Source organism: Perna viridis, chromosome 12 (genome assembly GCF_037379345.1).
Source record: "Perna viridis isolate PV_CMFRI_1.1 ecotype Kerala chromosome 12, ASM3737934v1, whole genome shotgun sequence".
Lineage (NCBI taxonomy): Eukaryota > Metazoa > Mollusca > Bivalvia > Mytilida > Mytilidae > Perna > Perna viridis.
Window position 1 is genome coordinate 26,337,776 of NC_142456.1, and position 25,570 is coordinate 26,363,345.

The following is a 25,570-nucleotide window of genomic DNA, read 5'->3' on the forward strand; positions in this document are numbered from 1 at the left end:
ATTCTGTGTAAGAGTCCGGCACATCATTTTTTCTCAATTTGGTCTTTTTTTTTGCCTCAAACATATTCAGTACATATAGAAAACAACTGAAAAGCTATTTAGATTTATCCTGAAGCATTGATGACGTAGATATTTTTTTACTGTTTATATGTAGAAAAAGTGCTGAATTTTTGCCGCCATTTTTCCACAGTGCATTTCAACTACATTTGGCCTATCAATATCTTAAAAAGGCAAACGTTACAAACACTTTGAAGTTATTTCTTGTGGTTATGAGTTATAAATACTTTGATAATGCAATAAAATCTATTTTTTTTCTTTATGTGCAACACATACACAGTTTGACTGAATCTTAGATGGAGAAGTACTTAAAACCATATAAGTAACTTGATTCTGTATTGGTAAGTGGCCTTTGCAGTACTCACCATGTTCACAAAATGTTCCTGAAAATCCATTAACACATGAGCAATTGAAGTTACCCAGATGGTTGACACACTTACCACGATTTTGACACGAGACCTTAGCACAATCTGTATGTATAAATGATATACTGATATACTTGAATGTTTTATAATATAAAAAAAATAAATCTCAAGTGTACATAGAAATTTATGGTCTGAACTATTGTCTTTCATTAGGTTTAAATGAATTTAAACAATATTTTCCATGATCTTTTGTTCGTAGTTTTCTGGACTTTTTAGTTTTAAAAAATCACACTAAGCAGTTATTTAATGAATTTTTATTACATTTTGCACTGTATAGGAAGAGGAAACCTTAATCACTATATTCAAGGTTATTTTTAAGGCGCTTCGGGCATAGTTCATTAAGATAGACAGAAAAGTATCTTGCAGTCATTCCTTATATATCAACATTTAACCAGTTAATCATTCAAAATATTCACATAACGATATTTGTTAAAAGTCGAAATATATTTTCCGATCAGAAGGCGTACTACCGAAAGTTAAATATCGCTGATTTTACTTTTTAAATTGTCACTTTCAAAATGGTTCTTTGTCCATAGAGGCAAATTTGCAATTTATTTGTATTTACTCCGACGGAATGAAATTGTATTCTTGGTTTATACATTTTATTGCAACAGGTCGGACAAGCTTATTTATACATTATGCTAAGAACAGATTTGACAATTGTTCATAACAAATTTGATTAATGCTAGATACTCACAATCAATACCTGAAAAGACCAAACAATATCAAAGTAAAGACGTATAAATTGTAGGTATTACATAGTAATTGTTGGTTCTTTGTAGAAAAACGATCATCAACATTAACAACAGGATATATAACATCTATGTATTAAATACAAGAATAGTGAGTGTGACCATTTTAGTGATATTCTTTTTTAATTAATATTATAATTTATTCACGTACATTCGTTAATATATTTTGCAAAAAAACAAAAGGAATATATCTGTATAAATATTATTTGTTCGTCAACTTCCGTAAGCTTTGTCTATGGATTCAATTAGAGAATCTTTGTCTCAAGAAAGTGCGTTTAAATTCGTTTGGCTTCCAAATGAGTGTTTGACCAATATCAAAAATATCGGAATTTGGAACCCACAGAAAATAATATACAGTTACTGAAACTTACGGTAATCACATTTAGTTCCAGTAAAGCCAGTACTACATAAGCATGTGTATGATGTAGCATGATTTACACACGTGCCGTGCACACACGGTGATGTATGACAATCTACAGAAGGTACAATGTAATATGCATGCATCAAAATTACTGATTGATATTGCTACAAGTTGACCTATAACGGTTAATTTTTTTGTTTTCGTTTATTTATTTATTTGGTGGTTATGTAGGTTATACAACTATATATGATGCAACAGATTTAAACAAAAATCCATGTAAACCAGCAACACGTTTGTAAAGCTTAACGAAGAGAAAATTGCATTTGTATTTTGAATAAGCATAATTTGTTTGTGAGGTTGTTCTGAACCTGGAATTACCTTTGATATTGGAAGTGAATGATTTGTATGTGTATTGGTTCTTAAACAATCGATAACCATTATTAGAATTTGTTATCGATTTAGACATGGCTTTTACATATCTATTTTCCCACTGCATTTGTTATCGCTATCAACCACGAGTGTTTTACTTACGATTAATAGCTGAAATACGAACAAAACACTTTATGACCAGGCTTTAAAACGAGTCAATTTCACATGTGTTGACATAACACTACAAACATAATTTAATTACACGTATCAGTAAGTTAATTTCCAGTGTAGTTTGTTAGTATAGTTTACCCATAGTGTGGAAATGATTTCATCTGTATCCCGTGTTTTTGACATAGATTTTATCACTTATTTCATTGAATGCACTCTGATAATTTGATATCGTCAGAATGAATTGTATACACCACCATGGCATGGTGAATTTTGCACATAATAACAAATACATGGACAGTTTGATAAATATACAATTATTGTATCCTTGTGGTTTCTAATATTTACATGCTATCAAAATATGCTTAATTTAACATGCGTATTATAACAAAAACAAAGTAATTGCGTTCCACTCTGTTTATGTACAAACTTACCACACACTTATAAATAGCATGCAATAGACACATACATACGAACCGCATAAAGGCCTCATTTTCATCGCAATTGTCACACTAAATTATACGGGACTGCGGAAGACTTGAGGACGAAATATGGAGAATAGAACAGGAGGGGGAAAGTTCCGAGAAGGGAACATATAAAAAAAACATTTGTTTTTTTTTCTTAGATCTTTTTAGTTTAACATTTTTCTTAAAAACACTTTCCGTGGAAAAGCTTTGATAACATGGAAAACGAACATTTTGATTGAGGTAGAAATGCATTTCTAGTGGCTTAAGGCGAAATAGCAAAGTTATTCTGTTCAAAGCTGAATATGGTCAAATTAAAGCGATAAATATGTATTAAAAATGAAGTTTACACAAATACCTTTAAGACAATGAGTGCCTGTATATCCGGACTGACAATTGCACGTGTATGAGTTTTGTAAATTTACACAAGATCCATGCACACAAGGCTGTGAGGCACAATCTACAGAAAACATATTGTATATCAATGATTATTTCTATCATTGCAATGCTTGATGTACTATAACGCCGTAACGCAAAATATAGCAGTGTCGAAAAAAGAATTGTAACAGGAAACAAGTATTTACAAAGACAAACAATTAAATATGTTTTAGTTTATTTATAATTTCGCTGCAAATGGTTTAGTTTGGATGTAAGATTTTTTTTTTTTTAAATTGTACACTGTTATTTTGAAACCATTTAAAGGCTTAAATGAAGTCACAAGCATTACAAAATCGAAAATATAATATTTTGAACTTTGAGTTTGGATCGTTTACTAATTACATATGATTCATGTTGGAACAATGTCAAGTTTCTCACCTTTATTTGGCTTCATATTGTAGTGTTTTTTACTTGTGTTTCAAAAGGGTAAAACGTTAAACACTGTTTACTTACGATCGACACCTGCATGTAATATAAGACATAAAGACATAAATATAAATCAGTTTCACAAGAGACAACTTTACTGTTTATATGTTTGTGTGGGAATAAATACAATTATAAACAATTCATCCTTAGTAGAAACGAGGCATGCTAAACATCGGTTTTAGTACTTAAACCTGTATCGTGTCTTTTTTTGTGACAGCTACAAGATATTTTTTGTATTTCACATTCTTTTTTCCCTTACAATCATCCTTTCGTCCACGGGTAATATTTTCCAAAAATCTATCGAACGATTTTATATTGCTTAATATTGAAAAAACAATGGAATGCTTAGTTTTGTTTATATATAAATATCACAGTCACTTATCAGCTTACGTGCATTGCATTGTTTGCCTTCATATCCAGTATTACACCTGCATGTATAGGACGAAGAGTGACTTGTACAAACACCATGGTGGCAAGGAGATGATAAACAATCTACAAAGGCATTGAAGTAATACATAGGGAGTCAGAATGTATGTTACATATTTTTTTAAAGAAATTTTTCTCACGATTTGCGACTGTTATTTGACTGTTAGTTTGATTTTTAGAAAAAAATAGTGTATTATTTAAGAAAGAACCAGGAACATGTTAGTTCTAAATCAACAGAAAACATGTATCGCGAAGAAGAAAGGTTGACTTCGTTGTGGTGTTGAGTTTTACGTTCATGTGCGATTAATAGCATTAATTGCATTTCAGATTTCAAGATTTCAATTAAAATATACCGTGAAGCATAAAGAAAAAAAAAACAAGAATGAAACCTGTTTTTCTTTTTTTTAATAAATTCAGACATTTTTTTTCAAAATAAATTTTGATGCGATTAATAATATAATGTACCTGGACACATTTGTCCGGGTTACGACCACTTGTGTAAATAAAACACTTTATTGACTAACGTTCGACTGTTAGCCTAAATATGATCCAAACTGCCAATAAAGTACAAGATACAAATGTTCGCCAATACGGTGTTTAGCCGTCCAATACGGCTTTTTACCCGTCCAATACGTCATATTGGCCCATATCAATAAGACGTATTGGGCTTGTAAGTCAATGAAGGTATAATTGCGTAAGATTTTCCATATTGTCTGTTATTGATCCTCTGCAATCAATATTGGACTTCGGCCTCATTTCATGGGTAGCCTGAGACCAATATCTTAGCTGATATGGAATATTTTACGCAATTATACTAAAGTATTTTAAAAAAAAAATTCACAATTAGTCCTCTTATTCTATGATTTTAATCTAGTTTATCAGCATTGCAATAAATATCGCTATTTCAGGCTGTTCATATTGGCCTGGTGCAACATCGACGTCCAGTGTGGAAGGCCGAAAACTTGATATGAAAATTATTACATATCGATACCTTTATTACTTAGCAACCATATTGTAACTTTGATATGTAAAAAGACGATTTTCATTTTGTAACTAAGCATTTGGCATCTTTCATTTGATTTTTAGGTAGAAGGATGGAATAATTTTAAAATAAATATTTTGACTCAGACCTTTAAAATTGATATTTTTTTTTGAGGATGGGAAAATCATGTTAGTTCACGCAGATTAATCTGATCCGGACATTATGTTTTTAGCTATATGAAAATAAAAAAAACTTGATTTGGTGTATATGAAAAACTTTTTGTTTGACAGTTGAAACTATATATTCTGACCCGAAGAGATCTACCAAGATCTGAACTCCATATTAAAACAAACACGAGTAATTTTTCGAAAATGGTGACTTTTCATTACGACTTTGTTTAATTTTCGATAGGTCCGAAAACAACAAAACTGTAATTATGCTGTACGGGGCATTGCGGGGAAAACGTATTGGATTTATAAAACCCTATGCCATCTGGTTAGTGCATAATGTATGTTATTAAGTCAAAGAAAGAAGTATTAAAATTACTCACGATTGTAGACTGAAATGAAAAAGTTTATACATATATACATACAAAGAAATCCACGTCTGTTTGAAATTAACAATTTTGCTGAAAATAGCAAAGATTGCAAAAAATAAACAAATTTTATTTTGATCACAGCTATTTTGATCCAACTTTGGAATCATGTGTACTTACCGAATTCGGATCGTTTGATGGAAATGTCTGGTATCATAAATGTCAAACACCAACGATAGTTTAACACCAAGATTTTGAATCATCATGTTTTGATAAATACTAACAAATATACCCAATTACCTTTGTTTGATATAAAATGCTAATATATAAATAAAATTATTACAAGAATTTTTCTTGTTAGTTTAGTTTTGTTTCTTGACATAATTGATCATTTGTTTCCAAAACGTTTATAATTGCTGTATGTGTTTTATGAAACACAAAGATCGAAATAGCCTCCTTAGGAAAAGGTACACATTTGAAAGACTAAAACCCATAAAAAATTTCCTTAAATACACATCCTGAAACGTGTAACATTCCAATTTTAGCATGTTTTGTGTGTTTCGTGTGCATGTATCCTTTGCTTCGTGTGCGTGTTTCATGGGATCATGTAACGTGCGGCGTACGTGTCATTTCGTGTGCGCACTTTTTGCTTCGTTCTTTGTGTATCGTGCTGCGTTCTTCGTGCAACAATGTATTATGATTGGATGATAAAGCTCCTATGTTAGATCCTAATTTCGGGGATTTGATACATCGCATCTACCCAAAAGAACTTGAGATAAAGGATACTACAGACACTGTGAAGTCAGCCTCATATCTTGACCTACACTTAGAAATCGATGGTAAAGGTAAACTATTGACCAAACTTTACGACAAACGTGATGACTTTTCATTCAGAATTGTCAACTTTCCTTTCATCTGTGGCAACATCCCTTCGACTCATACGTTATGCCAGAGCTTGCCGAAACTACGCAGACTTTTCGTATCGCGCTAGAACTCTAACAAATAGGCTTCTGGAACAGGGTTATGTTGCTACAAGATTGAAGTCGTCACTACAGAAGTTTTATGGTCGTCATCATGAACTCGTGGATCGTTATGGTGTATCCATCAACACCATGAAAACTGATTTATTCAACGGGTCATAGTTTTCCTTTCCTCGTTTGTCTACTCCGGACTTGACTTTTTATGAGCAACTCGGCAGGTGTTTCTAGAAAAGCAGAGGACGCTTACGCTACCGGTGCACCTGGTCCATGCTCCCAGTTTTTAGTGGAGTCATAGTTGCTCATTTACTTTTGTTACTTTGTGTGCATGATTTTGGTTGCTTTGTGTTCTTTGTTGTGTATGTATGTTTTCCGTGTCTGGTATTTGTCCCTGGATTACATTCTTTTGATTACCGCTATAACCTTGGTTTCCTTGATTACTCTTTCTTAGATCAATTTTACGGAATATCGTTGTGATATTTTTTCTATGCCAAAATCAATATTCCTGTTACACTGGAAAGACAATATATTGTCAGGAATCAATATATGTAGGAACAATTTGGTTTCAAGCATTCGAACATTATTTGTACATATAATGACATACTACAAAGTTTGAAGGGCCTTCCGAAATGGTCGAGGAAAAGTTTACCGAACTATAGCTGTTTGTTTTAACTTTTGAGAATAAAAAAATGATTATATTTTAGCCCAATTTTATACAATTTCAATATTTTCATACGCCCAGACAGTTGTCGTAATGTACCACGTATAATACTATGGTCATTTTTAAAATCGAGAAAGCAATATTTTCCTTTTTAGACAAATAAGATGGTATCGCATTAGTTGAAATAGCTAAATTATTTCAAAATAACGGATTTTTTACCAATACTTTATCCCTTTTTGGTATTTTTATTCCTCTGGAAGGAAGACAAAGATTGTCAATGATCTAGTTACGACAAATATGAACATTTTTCACCTAGAAATTACTTTTGTTTCAAATTCAGAGTAATTAGATGGTATCACATAAATAAAAAAATACTCTATTATCTACATCTACAAGTTTCATTAGCACTACGATTTCGATACTAATGCTAGTATTGAGGAAGGTTGTGGTTTGTTTAAAAACACTTTGCATGTTTAAAAAAGTATCAATTGCCTATAATGTTGTACATTTGTAAAAGATCAAAGCTTAAGAGAATGCCCATATAGTATCCATTTAATTACTATGACATAAGAGGCACAAAGAAAAACTTTTCCGACGATTCTTTTCAAATCTAATGTTACATGTCAACTCGATGTCAGAGATTACAGATTTTTTTCCGTTTCAAAAGTGAAAGATTCATAATACATGTCATAATACATGTTCAAATTCCATAGAAATTAACTATATTAGGTGTAGATTTCTCTCTTTTTTTTTGGGGGGGGTGTGGGGGGGGTTACTGAATTCTATGTTAACACTTTTATTCTTCACATTACAGTTGATTTCAAACCAATATTCATTTTAAGAAGACATGAGTTTGCGTTCTCAAATTAATGTTTTTGTTTTAAGTAGAAGTCTTTCTAAAAATCAGACAGAAGGTGATTCATGCATGTCAAAAACCCACGCAGGACGGTTAAGGCGTTTTAAGTGAAATTTTAAAAAGAACTTCTTTTAAGTCGCATTCCACAGTTAAATGACTAAAAAGCTATTAGATGTTTCTATGAGGTTTGTTTGATAAAACAGGTTTTAAAATATGCGATTTTTTTTTTACTTTCGATTTATTGGGATTTCCCTTGTGAATCACGTGATCTTTTTATGACATGTTTCAACTCAACTATAATATGCTTTTACCCGAACTGTCAATCGCAACCATTTTTTTTAAATTTGGCAGGATAATTTGTATTACATGTAAGGTATTTGTCATGAATTTTGCTGGAAAAAGACATGAATCGTCAGATTTGCCAAGAATTTCATATCAGAAATATGTTGTGCGGTGAAATTTGTTATTCTGTCAAAGTCGGCCAAAGAATATTTTTTCTACCACTCCTCACGATTTTTTGCCAGATACAGATAGAGTCCTATTTCCTTCCGATTTTATTGATGTATGACACAAGAAATACGGTTGAGTGGAACAGGTCGGGCGAGATGAAAAATCGACGTAGTACATGTCCAACTTTCGTTTCTCCTTTGTTTACAAACGCTCAAATGATCTATTTTTGGATTCAAGATTAAGTGACATAGCGGATTATACGATTAAGATATCTGATTGTTTCTTCCAGCAGACGTTGACGTAGATGTTGCTTATGACATTCGGCCATTTTATATTATTATAAGTAGTGGAAAATACACTGGAAATGCCTTAACTATCCTGCACACCGAATTCATTTTGATTTCCCATTAAGAAACAGTTACTGATCACATAACCAGTCTAAGGTTTTCATTTGGTTGTTGCACTTTTGAGATAAAACAATTATATAAATTGTACATGAAATTTTCACTATGCAAGAGTTATTGTTCTTGATTTGGTTTCATTTGGTCGATGTTGGTGGGCGATGAATGCATGATTATCTAATAAGTGCAGATCTGAACGCAGAAATAATTAGCATTATGTAGAAGTATACCATATGTACACTGAAAAAGCATGGTTTGTTTGGTAGTTTTTTTTTCACCGTGAATCACTTTACCATTGGCAGTGTCTGAATTTTATGTGGACTGGTACTTAATAATTATTTGCATGTGTCTTCGAAGGACACTTGATGTTTCTAAGAAACTGATAATAAAGTTTATGTTAGATTAATTAAACTTGACCTTTTTTAAATTTATTTACTATCAAGAAAAACAAGAATAATCAATGCATACTTTCGCAATGGGATCCGCTGTATCCATGTCTACAGTTACAATGTGTTCCTGCTGCATTCATTACAAACGTATGTGTTCCCCCATTTTCACAATACCACGCCCAGCCTATTTGTAGAATACAAAAAAATACCAGTTTTATATATGAACATTTCGATAAACTGTACACATGTTTCAAGGCGTAACCATCAGCAGCATTAAAATCAAATATTTAGGAAGATCAAAATGTTAGTTGCATACAAGAAGTACTCAACACCAAAACTATCGAAAGAGGAAGCCAAATCCATCACCGATAGGTTCAACCATAAGCAATGCAAGGAACGAATCCTCAGTGTTTTACAAATGTTTAGGAAGATCAAAATATTAGTTGTGTACAAGAAGTACTCAACACCAAAACTATCGAAAGAGGAAGCCAAATCCATTACCGATAGGTTAAACCATAAGCAATGCAAGGAAAGAAGCCTCAGTGTTTTACAAATTTAAGTATTTTTTTGGGGAAAACTGTAAGATTTCATAAATAGGGTCGATAAAATATGATATCATTCGAGGTCTGACATGCCTAACTACTGAGTTGTTCATAACCCCCGGGGATCTCAGGACCACCGGCAGCGGTATCAACCAAGTGGTTCTTAAAAACAAAAAATACCACAATTGCTTCGCTAATTATTTAATTTTGCAGTTCTCCTAAGAATTTTTTATGTTCATAATATTTTAATTTTAATATCGCTTATAGTCGCCCAGAGATTGCTGTTTGTTCTTTAAACTTCAATAATGTACTTACTAACAAAACACACCGCGATGTTTCTTGCACAATTAACTAGTTTTGTTTTCAACATGCAAAAATAAACTATATATAACAAATATTGTTTATCAATTACAGTTTTTGTTTTACATTCTCAGCACTATTGACAGAATGAACTCGTTTAGGTACATTTTGTTTTGCACAAATCCGACGACATGAATATATTCTTAAACATGAATGGTTTAAACCACTGATTTGAGAATAAATTTTATTCAAATAAGAATTTTCTTTTGAAATGTCGAAAATTTTATTTCTGCATGTTGAAAAATGTTTATAAATTTTCATGAGAATGTAAGAACATAAAGGCAAGTTGTCTCTGAGTAGTTACGTTTGCAGTGTATTTAAAAGAAATACAACTCACTTTACTAAAATGATATAAAAAACGTGATGGATTTCTTTGATATAGTTTTCACAGAGGCAAATGACATTGTAAAAATTGAGATCCGTTTTAACCTATGTTAATGCAATGTCCTGATCTTACAGAGATTGACAATAAAAAGGAATAAACTATACTTAGTATTAAAAAGAACGACAAAAGTTGGTAAAAGTTGAATGACTTTCTATATAAATAAATGTATAGCTTTAATGTATATGCAATGCAGAATGAGTCATTATAATTAACTTCACAAGACTTACGTCGTTCTGAAATAAAAAAAAAAGTGACATGTCACGTACGGAAATGAGGAAGCAATATAACAATAGTCGGACAATAAAACATTTTAATTTCCGTGGATTCCTTCTTGCCCGATAACAATAGTCGGACAATAAAACATTTTAATTTCCGTGGATTCCTTCTTACCCGATAACAATAGTCGGACAATAAAACATTTTAATTTCCGTGGATTCCTTCTTACCCGACCTCTGAAAAAAACACAGCCAATCTATAAACACCGCGTGGGAACGGTCGACGTTTTTGACTTGAGCCCGTGTAAAAAAAGGTCAATATTGGAGTTATCGTTCTTTCCGGTTTCCGCTCAAAACTCATATAGCGACAGAAGTGTTCAAATGTAAATAATTTATCAAACTTGAAATGTGCAAGTGTAGGTCAACGATGGGGTAAATTCGTTACATAGTCAGGTCGGTCAGCAAAGTACTATGTAACTAATAATGTTTAGTTTCTTTGCCAAATGTTGTGCGCCATTACTACTGTTTTTTTTCTATCACGAAAATTGACAAAAATAACAATCAAAAGTATTTAGTTAAAAGAATGTATGAGCAAACAAAAAAACAGAAACAAAACGAATTCTGGATACTTTAAAACAGGATGGATCAAGTCATATCTGTATTGCTAGGACTGAGAAAAATAATGGCATGAAAAGACATAAGAACATGCAGTTAGAATACCGACAAAAACGAACAAAAATACTCATAAAAACTGAAGATAACGGAAAAAATATGTCACATATAAAACTAAAGCACTAGCAGTATGAATTCCCACAAGAAACCGAGACATGTCCTGCTAGACCAGCGACAGTAATGAAAATTATTTTATCAATGATTTAAGAATCAAATCAAATCATCCATATCACTTCAATACAAAGGTCATGAATTAGACAGATTCTTTTTGCACGATATTCAGGTTTATCCATCTGCGCCATGAAAACTGATTTATTCAACGTGTCATAGTTTTGCTTTTCTCGTTTGTCTACCCCGGACTTGACTTTTTATGAGGAACTCGGCGGGTGTTTCTAGAAAAACAGAGGACGCTTACCCTACCGGTGCACCTGGTCCTTGCTCCCTGTTTTTAGTGGAGTCCGAGTTGCTCATTTACTTTTGTTACTTTGTATGTATGATTTTAGTTACTTTATGTTCTTTGTTGTATATGTCTGTTTTCCATGTCTGGTCTTTGTCCCTGGATTACATTTTTTTTATTACCGCTATAACTTTGGTTCCCTTAATGACTCTTGTAACATATTGTTAATATCAAAAACGTATTTTATATAGTATACCCATTCCTGGCAGGTCAGGTATAAACGTAGATGAAACAGTAGATATGAACACCACTGTACATAGGAATGCCATTGTAACATTAGTTGTTTTCTACAAACAGAAATTATATTTCCTTCAGAAATGCTCATCGGATAGTTACTAGTAATATAACTCATTGAAAAAAGGATAGCAAAATACATCTTCATATACAATGTTGAGGTGTTCATTTCATCATAATCTCTACCGTTTGGATGTATCATAGTTGGTTCGAGTTTACATATTTCATTTTAAGGGGTTATACATAAGAAAAATATTAAAATCAAAACATTGTTTCTATCAAAAATTGGATAAGAATAAGGAAAAAGTAATGCTTCAAGTTTTGTTGGTTCGTAATTTATCAGTAATTAACTGTTTTATATTACATAATTAAGAGTATTGATAGACATCTCTCCTCTGTTAAAATACGAGGTGGTCGGAATTTGCATTGAGCAATTTATCTTCATCAGGAAGTCATTATGACCGTCTTATCGCAACTTTTTTGTCTCAGGTTAAACAAGTACAGACTGTACACATGTGTTCGTATTAACAAAAAAAAAAGATACATAACAGGCAAAATCATGATATATACCGTGCATGATTGAATGAAAGGAGTATGTGAAACCTGAACCTAAATAAACACCCTACGTATTCACAGACTTATTTACTTCGCCTTACCATCGTACAGTTACAAGAATGTCAAATGTTCAAGTCAATGATAAGGTGACCAGACGGCACACTATTTACATTTTCATTTGACCTGTAATTTATACATGTATAAATGTTTCACGATATGTGATAACCATTCGAATTGTGTATTTAAAGCAAAAACTGTGATATTAAACCTTCTTGAACTCACGGGCAGCTACAGCTATATTATGTTAGGTGTTAGCGAATCTGATTCGTAATATGTACCAATACCGGGAACGATGCTGTTGATAACGGGAATATTTTCCGCATAACCCATGTCGTTAAACAGTGCACATCGAACTGATTCTAATGACAGCTTATCAAAACATTAATAAAAATGTATTGCCACTCATATTTTAAAATATAGAATGCTTATAAAATTCATGCTCCGATTAAGATAATATAATTTGAGTTATATTCCTTTTCAAATGTGAGTTAACTTATCAAACAGCTAGTAGAACTAATCAATTTACGTTTATTGATCCCGATCGACTGTGCGACATCTGTCAATTTCTTATTTTCAAATTCGAATTTTTTCCTGTTAAGGCTGCTTCTGCGAAAAACCGAACGCTATCCAGTTTGGCTAAAAACTTTCTTTTGACACAATTTAAAGAATATCTATTACACTGAGCATTCTTTTCTGTCATCTTGCTAAATCATACAGATATAGTTGCGATCACTTCTAACCTCTCTTAAATTCTGTGAGAATCTGTCAGGAAACCTGTTCTACGACAGTAGTTAGAACAGAAATCCTGACAGATCCTGAGGGTCTGACAGAGGCTGTCCTGAGACACAATACCCTATTCCCTGACAGATTCTGATAGAAACTGTCCTTGGTAGTGACAAAGAATATACGAAAAGATGTTCTAAACTGTCATATCCCTGGGCAATTCCTGACACTTAATCTTTCTATAATGTGTGACGTAATTTAGAACAGTAAGTCGGCGATTAATAAACGAAACTGTGTGATTAATGTAAATTAGCAAATCCGATTAGGAAAAATTTACATTGAATTTCCAATTATGTAGAGCTTGTATCATCGTTCAAAAATTATCATTGTTTACATGTGTAATTTTTTTACATTCTGTCATAGACCTGTAATTTAATTAAATTATTTAAATATAAAATTAAAGGTCTATATGTCAGTTCTAAGTGTAAAAACGGTAACCGATAACTTTCAGATGTTTGGTAATCCTAACGAAGTTCAAGATTAACAAAGTACTTTTTGAGTGTAAGCTACTTTTAAATAACATAAGGGTCACAAATTATTCTATAAAATGTTAAAATTGACAATGTTAGCATTAAAAGGGTGACTGATACCTAAATATTTCGGACAAAATTCTTCAAAATGCTATTTGTAGCAACGAATATGAAAGTGAGCGCTTGCAATTTACCTATATGGTCTTATATGAAAAAATGTACAAATTATAAATATTAGTTTCATATTATTGACTGTGACACCTGTATTTAAGTAAAAATTATACAAACTCTGCAAAATGTATGAGTGTTAGTAGTTTTATTTTTCATAATGGTCTATAACTATTGACTAAAATGCTAATATTTTCAATGTAACTATCATGTAGGTGCTTGAGACACATTATTTTGAGTCAAAATTCTTATAAAATTACATAATCTTGCAAAATGTATGAGTGGGCATACTTTTAATATCGAAAAGGGTCTAAAATCATGAACTAATATGTTACTTGTTTTCAATATAATTATCATGTGGGTCACTGCAACACATATATTGCAGTCAAAAATCTTCAAAAATGTCCTGTTCCTGCACATGTATGTGTGCGCACACTTATAATTTTCATGATAGTCTACTAATCATTTACTAAAAAGCTAGTTTTTTTAACTATAATTTTTTGGCATATATTTCAGTCAAATTCTTCAAAATGTATGAGTTTGACGTTTTGAATACTTTAAGTGTCATACAGGTCCAAACTTTCTGTATGAAATGTTTAAAATTGTCAATATAGGCACTCTGTATCATAGTTTTTGTTGGTACTGCATGCCATACTTGGTGCTAAGACTTTTTTTCGGAATCACGTTCATGTACGCTATGCAATTCAGTCTGAGAAGTATTCTTGAGCTAGTGACTATCAGGAACTCTTCTAATCCACGTATCTATTCTACCTAGAAACGTTCCTGACAGAAGAGAGTCAGGACGCATGACAGATTATGACAGAGCTTGTCCAAAGCTCTGACAGACCCTGACAAGGTAAGTCGTGGGTCAGAACAGTTTCTGACAGCTTAAAACTGTTCTATGACAGCGAATCCTGACAGAATCGAAGAGAGGTTAGAAGTGATCGCAACTGCATATATATTTAATTAAATGATAGCGTTTATATGATGTAAAAATAATACGTTTTAATTATTTAAAAATAGTTTTTTACATAAAATTTTTAAACCTATCATTACAAACATTAATCGTAAAATGCCTTTTATAACTTTAAAAAAAGATATTAAAATATTCGTACGATAAACTCGTGTTCTTTCACTTCCATACATTTTTTATGATAGATATCCATTTCTATCTGCAACTATTTCTATTTCAATTGAAAAAGAAAATCACTAATACAATAATTAACATGTAATTATCAACCTTTTTGAGAATTAAGATATGGTTTTATTAATTAAGTTAATTAATTGTGGAATTCCTAGTTTAAATTTTGCTGCAAATTAATTTCTGCTGTAGGGTCTCTTATATCGTTATGGGATAATTGCAACCGACTCAGTAAGGAGACAGGAGTACAAAATGGCATCTAACAATAATTTGTCGAATTATGGTCTTCAACCCTTGAGTAAAAAGGGGAACCAAGTTAAGAGCAGAGCTCAACTCAATAGAATATAATCCATTGACAATGACCACACGGTGAAAATAGTTACATAAAGCAAAGAACATGTAACGACTAAAATAACATGTACACAGAAACAAAAGCAAATGAGCAACAGACTTGAAACATGGACCAGGTGTACCGGTAGGGTAAACGTCCCTTGCATTTTCTAGAAACACCGCCGAGTCATAAAATGGGAAGACCGTGGTTGACGAAAGTGGAAAGTTTCAAATCGGAGCGCGGTATTTGTTACTGAGCTATGCTCATTGTTATTTCAGTTTATTGTATAGTTGATTTGTTAATTCATAATCATATTTTTCTTTACATTACCTACAAACTAATTAGTCAATGACACTAATTTTATAGATACTAAACACGTAATGAATTATTTGAAGTAAGTTCGTATATTGAGATCTCAGTGTTGCATATTAAACAAATTGCATATTATTAAACATTTTAACCAAAGTTGTCTATGTATATATCTCCAAAAAATGAAGTTATTTATGGGAAATAACTGTATTTGTTTTCTTTTTTGTTGTGATTTATTCCTTTTATCTAGATTAACAAATATCTTAATAATCTTTGATGAAAATAAGATTATTGGCGCATTAAGTAATAGTTCGAAAATAACACTGGTAAAATATTTGCACTACAACTTAAAATTGCAGTATATAAATGCCAATGCTTGGGTTTAATATCAATATTGGCATCTTGTCGGCCCAACTAGTTGTCAAAGATAAATGAAAATATTAAAAAAGCTCGATGTTATGCACTCAAAATAACAAAGCTGCATCTGGATATATGTTACATGCATTTATAATTTGGTATATAGGGAGACTTGTCTTTATAGTAGATTTGTCTTTGCAGAGCGATTTACACATAAAATAATTAATTGGTTTAGAAAATATGATAAGCATTTCTGTGGTAAGTGGCAGCACTTACACAAAGTTCTCAATAGACTACAACACTTCATAGATGCTTGGTGATTGAAGCCAAGTATCAAAAATGTAACCACCACTAGATACATATCAAGTAAAATAGAGGTTTATGAATGCTCAACAGTACATATGTCCATCTTAAGTTGTGTTGTGTTTTTTAAACAGCGAAAAACATCATATAACAAAAGATCACATTCCTATTAGTTCCATTTTATTATTATTATTATTATTATTATTATTTCACCATTGTAGAACGTGGTAGTGAAGAGAATCTGGACTGGTGACATTTTGTAAGGTAGGTATTCCACCGCACTGTTGTCTTACAATCTAAACAGATTAAAACAGAAGTAAATAGTATTCTTTTCATCTTAATGAATTTGAAATTAAAGAGGCATTTAAACACCTTCATTTGCTGCGTTTCCAGACATATACCATTACACAGATAAAATTGTTAGTTTGAAAATCTAAACCTTATGACAACCATGTGGTAAACTTTTCCTTTATTAAATACAATAAAACAGTACTTCCGGCATATGAAGTACACACATGATCTGCTCTGCCATGCAGGTTACTTGTACATTGAATTTCAAGGTAAATCTATTATAACCTATTTCAGCAGGGGTTTTAATCAATTGGACAAACGCCTAAATATCGCCGTTGAAATCTGATTGAACGGTACCAGGTTTTATTCTCACAGAGCAGAAAATATATCATTAACTTGCTTCAAGTCTTACCAGTATGCCAACCAAACAACGCCTAACGGATTATATACATTCGCAGTGTGACGGTTGTCACTGGCAGTTACATTGTAAACGTGCTTACCTGCTGGAGCCACTTTTCACAAAATTGAATTTGATTTCGTTGCCTGCAGTGTTAGTTGATCTTTTCTTTTCAGTGTTTTGCCATATCTTTAGCTTATGATATCTTTTAATTATTATGTTATTTTTTACTGTATTTTTGCTGATACACTACTTAATGACCGTATTTGTTATTCATCTGCAATTTTACGCGTTTTATTTTAGTTTTGAAACGTTATGTTCAGAATTATTCTATGCTGATTGAATGGATAAATATGCATTCAACATTTTAACTGAACAACTTTATAACAGGAATATTTGACAATTTTTACTAATAATTGATCGGATCAAACAGCTACAGGTCTTTGAGAAACTATATGAACTTTTTTTTTTATGTTTTCTTTTTTTGTTTGTTTTTTTTTTGTTTTATTTTTTGCATGTGCCTTGTATATTCAATGTTTATTTTATCTACTTATCATATGTTGAATTTGTTTCATATACTTTTTTTTTAAAATGTTTGGTTTCAATCCATTCTCAAATCGCCTTTAAAACAGAGAAATAGTGTAAGAAAACATGCATGCACTGTAGATGAATATTCACCTCAATTTGACCGTTGTTATAACAACTAATTAAAACTCCTACATGATCTGTTAAGTGACCATTTCTCAGCTTACCAACTGGAATATATGATGGCAAACTGTGGCAAAGATTGGATACCTATTCAAATAAATATGTATATTTTATATACGTTTGGTACAAAGCTAATGAACAACAGAAAAAAAGACGCATTTACAGTTTTATCAACTGATCAATTCATTGAAAATTATACCTACAGTATACATCGGAATAATTATTCGTAGCTACATACATGTATCTGCCAAATTATGATGCCAAATATGAGGGTGAACTCCCTCATTCCAAAACTGAAATGAGGGTAATAGTCCGCAAGGACATTTATTTGATGTATACAAAAACATTTTTGACGCAACGACAGTTTTTAGCAATAAATAATAACGTCTTAAACAAGGTATCTGTGTCATTATTTAATTATCACAGACCCAATATGGTTCATATATTTGTGAAACAAATTTTAAAAAATGACACCATTTAACTGTTAATGTTGAATCTAAATACGACTTATAAGGGTTTGCAAGAATCATATTAAGCTTTGAAAATGACACAAAAGATAATACAAATAATGAAAAGATACAACAAAGGACTATGGAGGTATTCGAATGCATGATTTGACTAAAAATTCTTGTCAATGTTTCTTCGATCCCTGCATCACGTTTACTGAAAAATCGGGCAAAATAACATCCCAAAATAGGTCGTATGCTGTTCGCTAATGAATTAAAATATTCCTCATTTTTTAAAAATTACTTTTAAAAATATCGATGCCATGTTCTGAATTGACGAAAAATTCTCTTATGATGCTGTTTAAAAAAAAATAATAAAACAAAACAAAAACAAACAAACAAAAAACAACGAATTCGGTGCATTTATCTTGCATTTTGTGACTCCCGTCAGGGAGGGGCTGCATCATTGTAGCTAGATAATTACCAGATTACAGTCACTTGCAGTATGACGTATGTCGCTAGCGGTTCAGGACATACCGACCTTTTTGGGACACCTGATACATATATTACTCCCGGTTTTACGTGCGAGTTCATATTACCATAGTAGAGTTTTGTGTAAAGTTTAGTTTTCCTTTTTATATTTAATTTATTCTATTCGTTTCTCAGCATTATGAATGTAAATCATCTTAGTCTCCAGATTTCTGGCCATGTATTAGGGTTTTCATGTATTTTAATAGTCGCATTGTTCTCTATTTGCTATTTTGTTAGTGTCTCCGACTATTGTATAAATTAACCATTTCCAAATTTACCTCAATACCAGGACTCCAATTCGAGATCGATGGAGCTCCACAGAGATTCATGATTAATGCATCTGCTGAATTTGTGCCATCTAAACATCCGTTCGATGACACAGCTTGAAGGCTTTGACCCTTGGCAATGCTTGTAATGGTGCTGAACTTATTGCACTGTCTAACTTTTGGTACTTAAGAATCAGATACATACAAATAATTGACTTAAACACGTATGATAAAAGACAACACAGCAGCAAATAACATCTCCAATAAGCATATGTATCATTTTGTGTTTGTTTTATTGTATCAATAATATTAATATGATTTCAGGCTTTACCTATGACGGACAGAATCTATATATTAGTCAAATACCAAATTAGTTGATAATGCACACCAGTAATACGTCCAAGATATACGAAAGGTGAAAACAAATATAAATAAAATGGTGAATAAATCAGTTTTAATTGTGCATATTGAAACACTATAACGACCCATGATTTCCTAATGACGACTATAATATTTTTATGTAATGACTTTAATCTGGTAGCACCATCAACCGGATCCAGAAGCCTACTTGTTAGCAGTCTTGTATGGTTCGAAAGTTCTACGTAGTTAGGCGAGCTTTGGCATAACGTATGGGATACGTGATAGAAAAACTTTATACACATGAATACATGTCGGAAATTAAACACGTTTTCTATTCGGAAGGTATTACTCTCTCGTATAGTTTGTTTTTCTTGTGTTTTCCCTTTTCACCCATCTCTATGAAAAGGTCAAACTAAGGAGCTGATTTCAGTCAGTAGTGTTATTTATCTCAGGAGGTAAATGCAATCTATAAAATCTCCGAATTTAATTTGGTACATTAGAGACCAAACATAGACTATAAGACAAAAACTGGAATTAAAGGATCTTTCGTATATAATAAGATATAAATTCCTCGCAAGACTGAATGAATATGTCAGCGAGTAGCGGAGCATACGTTGCATTACCGACCGTATGTTGAACATCACGTCCATTGAATGGACAATTATGGTGTCCTTTTAAAATTCTAGCATTTTTACAACATCTTTTTTTAATACATTTTGAAAATGATGAGGAATCGATTTTTTACAGTTTGAAAAATCCCAGCTAGACACTCAGTACTATGTTTAAGCATCGAATTTATTCATCTGTCATAGAGTAACAACGATATTTATGCATATTGCATTTAAGTCGAGATTTCAAATGAGAATGGGGAATATTAGTATAAAAAAAAACAGATCTTGGTGCTTTTATTTTCCGATAATACAAATATAGATTTACCTGTTGTTGGTGTCTGTGTCGAAGTTGTTGGTATTGTTTTTGTATTTTGGGTTGTTGGGGCTAAAACGACAGAACATAAAATGTTTGATAATTGAATACAATTATTTATTTTCCAAATCATGCTGGACCATTGAGTTACAATGTCATTGAAATGCACTGAAAACAAAAATTTCAAAAGCAGATATCTCTGTCAAAAACCTGATTTTTCTAACATTCTATTGAAAAATTTCTGAGCAAATTCAATGATGCAGAGGTAAAAAAAATGGTCCTTTCAAATAGAGAAAGCATCCTTGAGTGATCAGTTGGGTTTTGACATTCATGTTTCCCATTTTCCCCATTTTGCCATGATTCTTAGAATACTTACAATGTAATCCATTTTAAAAGACTACGAATAAAAACAGTTTATATCAAGTGTTAAATGTAATTCACTGTATGGTATAGATACAAATAACAATCATCGTCTCATAATGAACTATTTATTGGTATAAAGAACTTACATATGTATATAACACTATTGATACATACACAAATATGTTCAAATGAATACACCGGAGTTTTATTTAACCACATACATTTATTTAGTAGTTAAAGTCCGTTGGTTATGTAAATAAGCGATAATTTTCTGTTACCATAAATGCAGTTATATCATATTTATTTATGATATTTCAGAATTTGAATTTAGTAAACATAAAGACAACAAATAACCAAGTGTTATATTTGTGTCTGTTAAAGCAATAATGAAAACTAAACATTTTTACTTTTAGAAATAGATAATGAGATAATGACGCCTTTGAAGATATGATGTTCTACATTCAATCAATCAGCAGGTATATATTTGTTTAATAACAGTTGCCGCTTTCTGCTTATTAAATCTATTGGTATTTTTCTTGTTTTGTTTTTGCTTTTGTCACGTTTTTCACTGATAATTTAAACTTCACATTCGTGACTTATCGGAACGTCTATCTACTGGTATTCACACGTTCTTATAAAATATTACATTTTAATAGCTTACGTGGGGACGGTGTAGTAGTCGTTATCTCTATAATAAAAAGAAGTTAATACATATATAGATATGTATGTTCGAAGCATGCAAGAGTCTAATGAAACGTGTATCTGCAATCATTGTCTTGAAATACAAATACAATTTGTCGAATACAGATGTGCTTAGTAAACATAAACATTGTCAAAAGACCACGCCCATAATGATCAAACAATACACGTGAAGACTGTTATTCACTATGCATTCGGTGTAACAATACCTAATCAATTTGGCAGGGCCATATAGGAATATATCCAAATAAAACAAATTTTACCTGTTTTAAAAAAAAACGGTTCTATCCTTTTTTTTTATTTCAGAACAAAATATAAGTATAGTATATGTATATGAGGCTAAAGAACAAGGCAAACTGCGTATATACATCGAAAATATATGGAAAAGTGATTATGGGTAGTTTATAACAGTTAAATGTATGGCAAGAACAACAAACCTAAATATATCGACAAGAACAAAACCACATATTATGGCTGGATGAGCTGGTTTTTAGATACAAGTATAATTTTCTTCCCGAGAAACTGCTACAGATAATATTATGATTTCTTTATAAACTCTTTAAAATTAATTTTATTACTATAGTAACCATTAAATGTTCATATCCTTGACGTTCTCGAACAGATCAGTTCAGACAAGTAAACAACGAAAACTGTATTTACATGTACATGTAAAAACTGTAACACAGATTTTATCGAACATTTAATATACACTGTGAAAGAGTTATTTACGGATTCGGACGAAAATCAAATGAATATATTCCAGGGATACAGACTACACAAGGAAAATATACACACACAAACTTGGGAGCATGAACCATGTACACCGACAGGGTAAGCATCCTACGCTTTTCTAGAAATAATATTTCTTTTCAAGAAAAGCTCTTTATTTTTTTAGTTTTTGACACAAGTCATCTATCTAAATAAAAATAAAAGTTCAAAATAAAAGTTGTTTAACGTTGTTTCTCATGTTTGGATACTGGTGTAGTAGAATTTTGTCCAGACACTTATGAAAGCTGGCGACTTCCGATTATGGAAAACAAATGAAAAAAGAATAGTATGTGCATGTACGTACATACCTGTCTGACACTGTACTCCTGTGTACCCAGACTGACAAATGCATGCGTAGGAACTTCGACTACTGACACAAAACCCATTGACACATGGTTTCGAAAAGCAATCTGAGATAACAAAAAAAAATATACCAATACACACTTTCATATGATGTTATCTTAGAAAAAAAATATATTACTATATTATATATGAGTGATTTACAATACCTGAACAAAAAAGATAATTGGATTTTTGTTACTTTTAGTCAGAAATATTTTGTGTATGAATGTAAACGCAAACATTCATTTCAAAACGGTTCGATGGAGACAATTTCAACTTCACTGTATATATTATCAGATATGAAAGTTCTCTAACTAGTATAACTTGATATTTATATATGAAATAAATTAGGTAATTCAACCTTAATTCAATCAAAACGTTAAAGCACTTTCTTTCTAAATAGGATAACCAAAATAAAAAATATAAGTATTCATACCACGAACGCTTGTTGGGAAACTAGTGCAGTCGTTCCGGGTTTTCTATATCACTCGTGATATTATTTTTATGTGTGTTATTCACATGTTTTGTAAATTAACAAAGTATTTTTCTTGTTCATAAACAATTCGATCAACAGATACTTACGATCAATTGCTGCAAAATAATAACAAGATTTTAAATATAACGCCATGTTTTCATATTTTTAAGATTTTGTTTATACGAATGGAGCTACGTGTACAGCGACGTCTTATATACATGAAGGTGTCTGAAATATCATTGGTTCAAATAGCTCTATTTTTAATGACATACGTTATTTGCAATTGATTGTTTGGACATGTTACGCAATGTAAGTGGGTGCTCTTTGGAGTTCTGCATTTTTCCGTTAGTCGGAACTTTGGTGGTGTATCCTTAACAATGTCAAATACAAAAAGCTCCGCCCCTCTTAGATCAGGCCTAAAATCATATAAAAAAACTTAATTCAAATTTAATATAAAGAAAGGAATATTCATATTTGTTATTTAAATCTAAAATAAAATATGCTTGCCTGTTTCGCAAAACATTCCTGTATACCCAATCATGCATGCGCATTCGGAGAGTCCGTTTACAGTATAGCATTTTCCGCCATTTTTACAACTGATTCTCGCACAGGCTACCGATGTTAAATATTTTTAGTATATGCATATCATATAACATATTTGAAAACATATATATTTTTATTTAGTTTCGCAAATGTGAATTATTTGTAGATATTCGTTTTCGAATTGTAGCAGTATTGTTGTAGATCAATGCGTTTTTATGAAGCATCATGTTCCTTTTACGGGGTGAATGGGATCTTGTAATTGTATTGGCATTATTCAATTTTGTAAAATAATAAGCTAATATATTGATCTTTTTATAAAAAAGAATAAAGAAAAAAAAAGCAACGGTACAAAGTAAAATAAGCACACAAACCAGAGCAAAGAATATCAAAATGACAAAAGATATAGGAACATCAATTCAAACATGACCAAACTGAAAGTTAACGAAAAAATGAGCAGACTGTGTCTAAAATTGAAGGAAACACATGCATTATATTCAAGTTTAACATTTATTCAACCATTTATTTTTTTTATTTTGTTTCTGAGACCGCAGTGTTTTTTTAAATTCAGTTTCAGTTTGAAAAGGTAACTTATCTATGCGTTTCGTTTAATTTTGTTGTATGTTTGGTTAACACATATTTAACTGTCATTCATGTAAATATACTTACGATTTATTGCTGCAAAAAAGGAACAACAACAATGTTCTTAATATTCACATACGAAATATATATTTGTCAGAATATTCTATTTAACGATAGTATTGTGAATGTATTTGCTGCAGCACTTTAAATACTGTGCTGACTATGACAAACGATTTCACAAAAACCTATGTTAAGATTAGTACAATATTTGAATATTTTGCAATACATTTGCGTCAAATATGACATGAATCAGGAAAAAGTCTTCACATGTATAAGCAGCTAATTCTCGATACTTTTAAATGATAGAAACAAACAATATATGCATATAAAAATATATTTATTTATATTTTATTTTGTTGCATTTTTTTTCTATACGGCCAATTCAAATAATTATCGCTATTTACTGAGGTTTCTTTTTTAAATACTTTTTAAATGCTGTCTAGAATTGATATTTTACTATCAATTACAGTTACAGCTCCAGTAAAAATGTCATACTTTTTGCATCTTTCATTTTGCTGAATGATATATTCAGCAACGATTTAATTTCGCGGTTTTCAAAGCTCGCAAAATAAGCGAATAGAAGCTACACTATTTCTAAAGCTACAGTATACTTACGTTGGTCACAATATTGTCCTGTATACTGATGGTCACAAGAACACACGTAGGAAGTAGGTTCATTTATGCACTGTCCGTGTATACATTTAGAATGTGCACAATCTAGAAAAACAGGTTATACATTGATATATAAATAACATCAAGACTTTAAAAGTCATTAAGAAAAATCAACCGTTCGAGAGAAAATCAACAAATGAGAGAGTGATATTTTGTCCATTTGCTGATGTTACATGTATATTAGGGAAAGGGCTTAATGACCAATGACACTGCTATTGAAAACCCTACACATTTATATTGAAATGTGACTTTGTCAGTCTACAAAAACACGTTTCTTAGTCGTAAATTATGTTGAAACGCGCAAATATATGGTGTAACTACAAAGTTATACAAGTACTTACATTTTCACAAGTATATTTTTCCATTAGTGTTAAACAGTTGTGAGATGGATTTTTTTTTCTACTCGTAGAACAAAGGATTGTTTTTTTAGAAACAAGATGCATAATATTGTAGAAGGTATCGTAAGGACTCAAACATGCCAATGCATTGGAAAGGTACCGTGCTGCACCGTCAATTTATCATCAATTCACCTCTATATATACGACGGATTGTTTTAGAATCGTGCAAGAATGTTTAGTATAAATATTACTTACGATTTGTGACTGAAAATTAAAAAAAAAGAAAGAAATAAATATACATATATATATAGAGAGATTCGGCTTGAATA

At 31.5% G+C, this 25,570-nt stretch overlaps 1 protein-coding gene and 1 long non-coding RNA gene across 4 annotated transcripts; both read right to left on the reverse strand.

Moving 5' to 3' along the window:
• Positions 1-1,602: 1,602 nt before the first annotated feature.
• Positions 1,603-4,509, reverse strand: LOC148601848 (uncharacterized). Its single transcript, XR_015917131.1, has 4 exons — positions 3,851-4,509; positions 2,955-3,056; positions 2,127-2,205; positions 1,603-1,707 (listed from the first exon to the last, which is right to left on the reverse strand). It is a non-coding gene; the product is annotated as an uncharacterized LOC148601848 (long non-coding RNA).
• A 4,707-nt stretch (positions 4,510-9,216) lies between these two features.
• Positions 9,217-23,998, reverse strand: LOC148601849 (uncharacterized). 3 transcript variants are annotated; one of them, XR_015917150.1, is made up of 10 exons: positions 23,557-23,680; positions 23,157-23,165; positions 22,541-22,642; positions 21,427-21,453; positions 20,415-20,474; positions 19,131-19,303; positions 17,846-17,962; positions 16,693-16,775; positions 11,965-12,055; positions 9,217-9,321 (listed from the first exon to the last, which is right to left on the reverse strand). XR_015917150.1 is itself a non-coding variant. In XM_088555445.1 (8 exons), the coding sequence occupies exons 1-8, from the start codon at positions 23,588-23,590 to the stop codon at positions 16,689-16,691; spliced, it is 609 nt and encodes a 202-aa protein (XP_088411571.1). In that variant the 5' UTR covers positions 23,591-23,680; the 3' UTR covers positions 16,643-16,688. The 3 variants fall into 3 exon arrangements, 2 of the variants coding, with proteins under 2 accessions (XP_088411571.1, XP_088411572.1); XM_088555445.1 differs by lacking the exons at positions 9,217-9,321; positions 11,965-12,055 and having other exon boundaries at positions 16,643-16,775; XM_088555446.1 differs by lacking the exons at positions 9,217-9,321; positions 11,965-12,055; positions 21,427-21,453 and having other exon boundaries at positions 16,643-16,775; positions 23,557-23,998.
• Between the last annotated feature and the right edge of the window lie 1,572 nt (positions 23,999-25,570).

Bases quoted from the DNA above. Each gene is read 5' to 3' on its own strand.
- LOC148601849 (XM_088555445.1), bottom strand. From the start codon at position 23,590: ATGATTGGGTATACAGGAATGTTTTGCGAAACAG. The intron at 21,454-22,540 runs GTATGTACGTAC...TTTTTATTATAG, and splicing joins AGGAGTACAGTGTCAGACAG to AGATAACGACTACTACACCG. The intron at 16,776-17,845 runs GTGAATATTCAT...TAATCTGTTTAG, and splicing joins ATAACAACGGTCAAATTGAG to ATTGTAAGACAACAGTGCGG.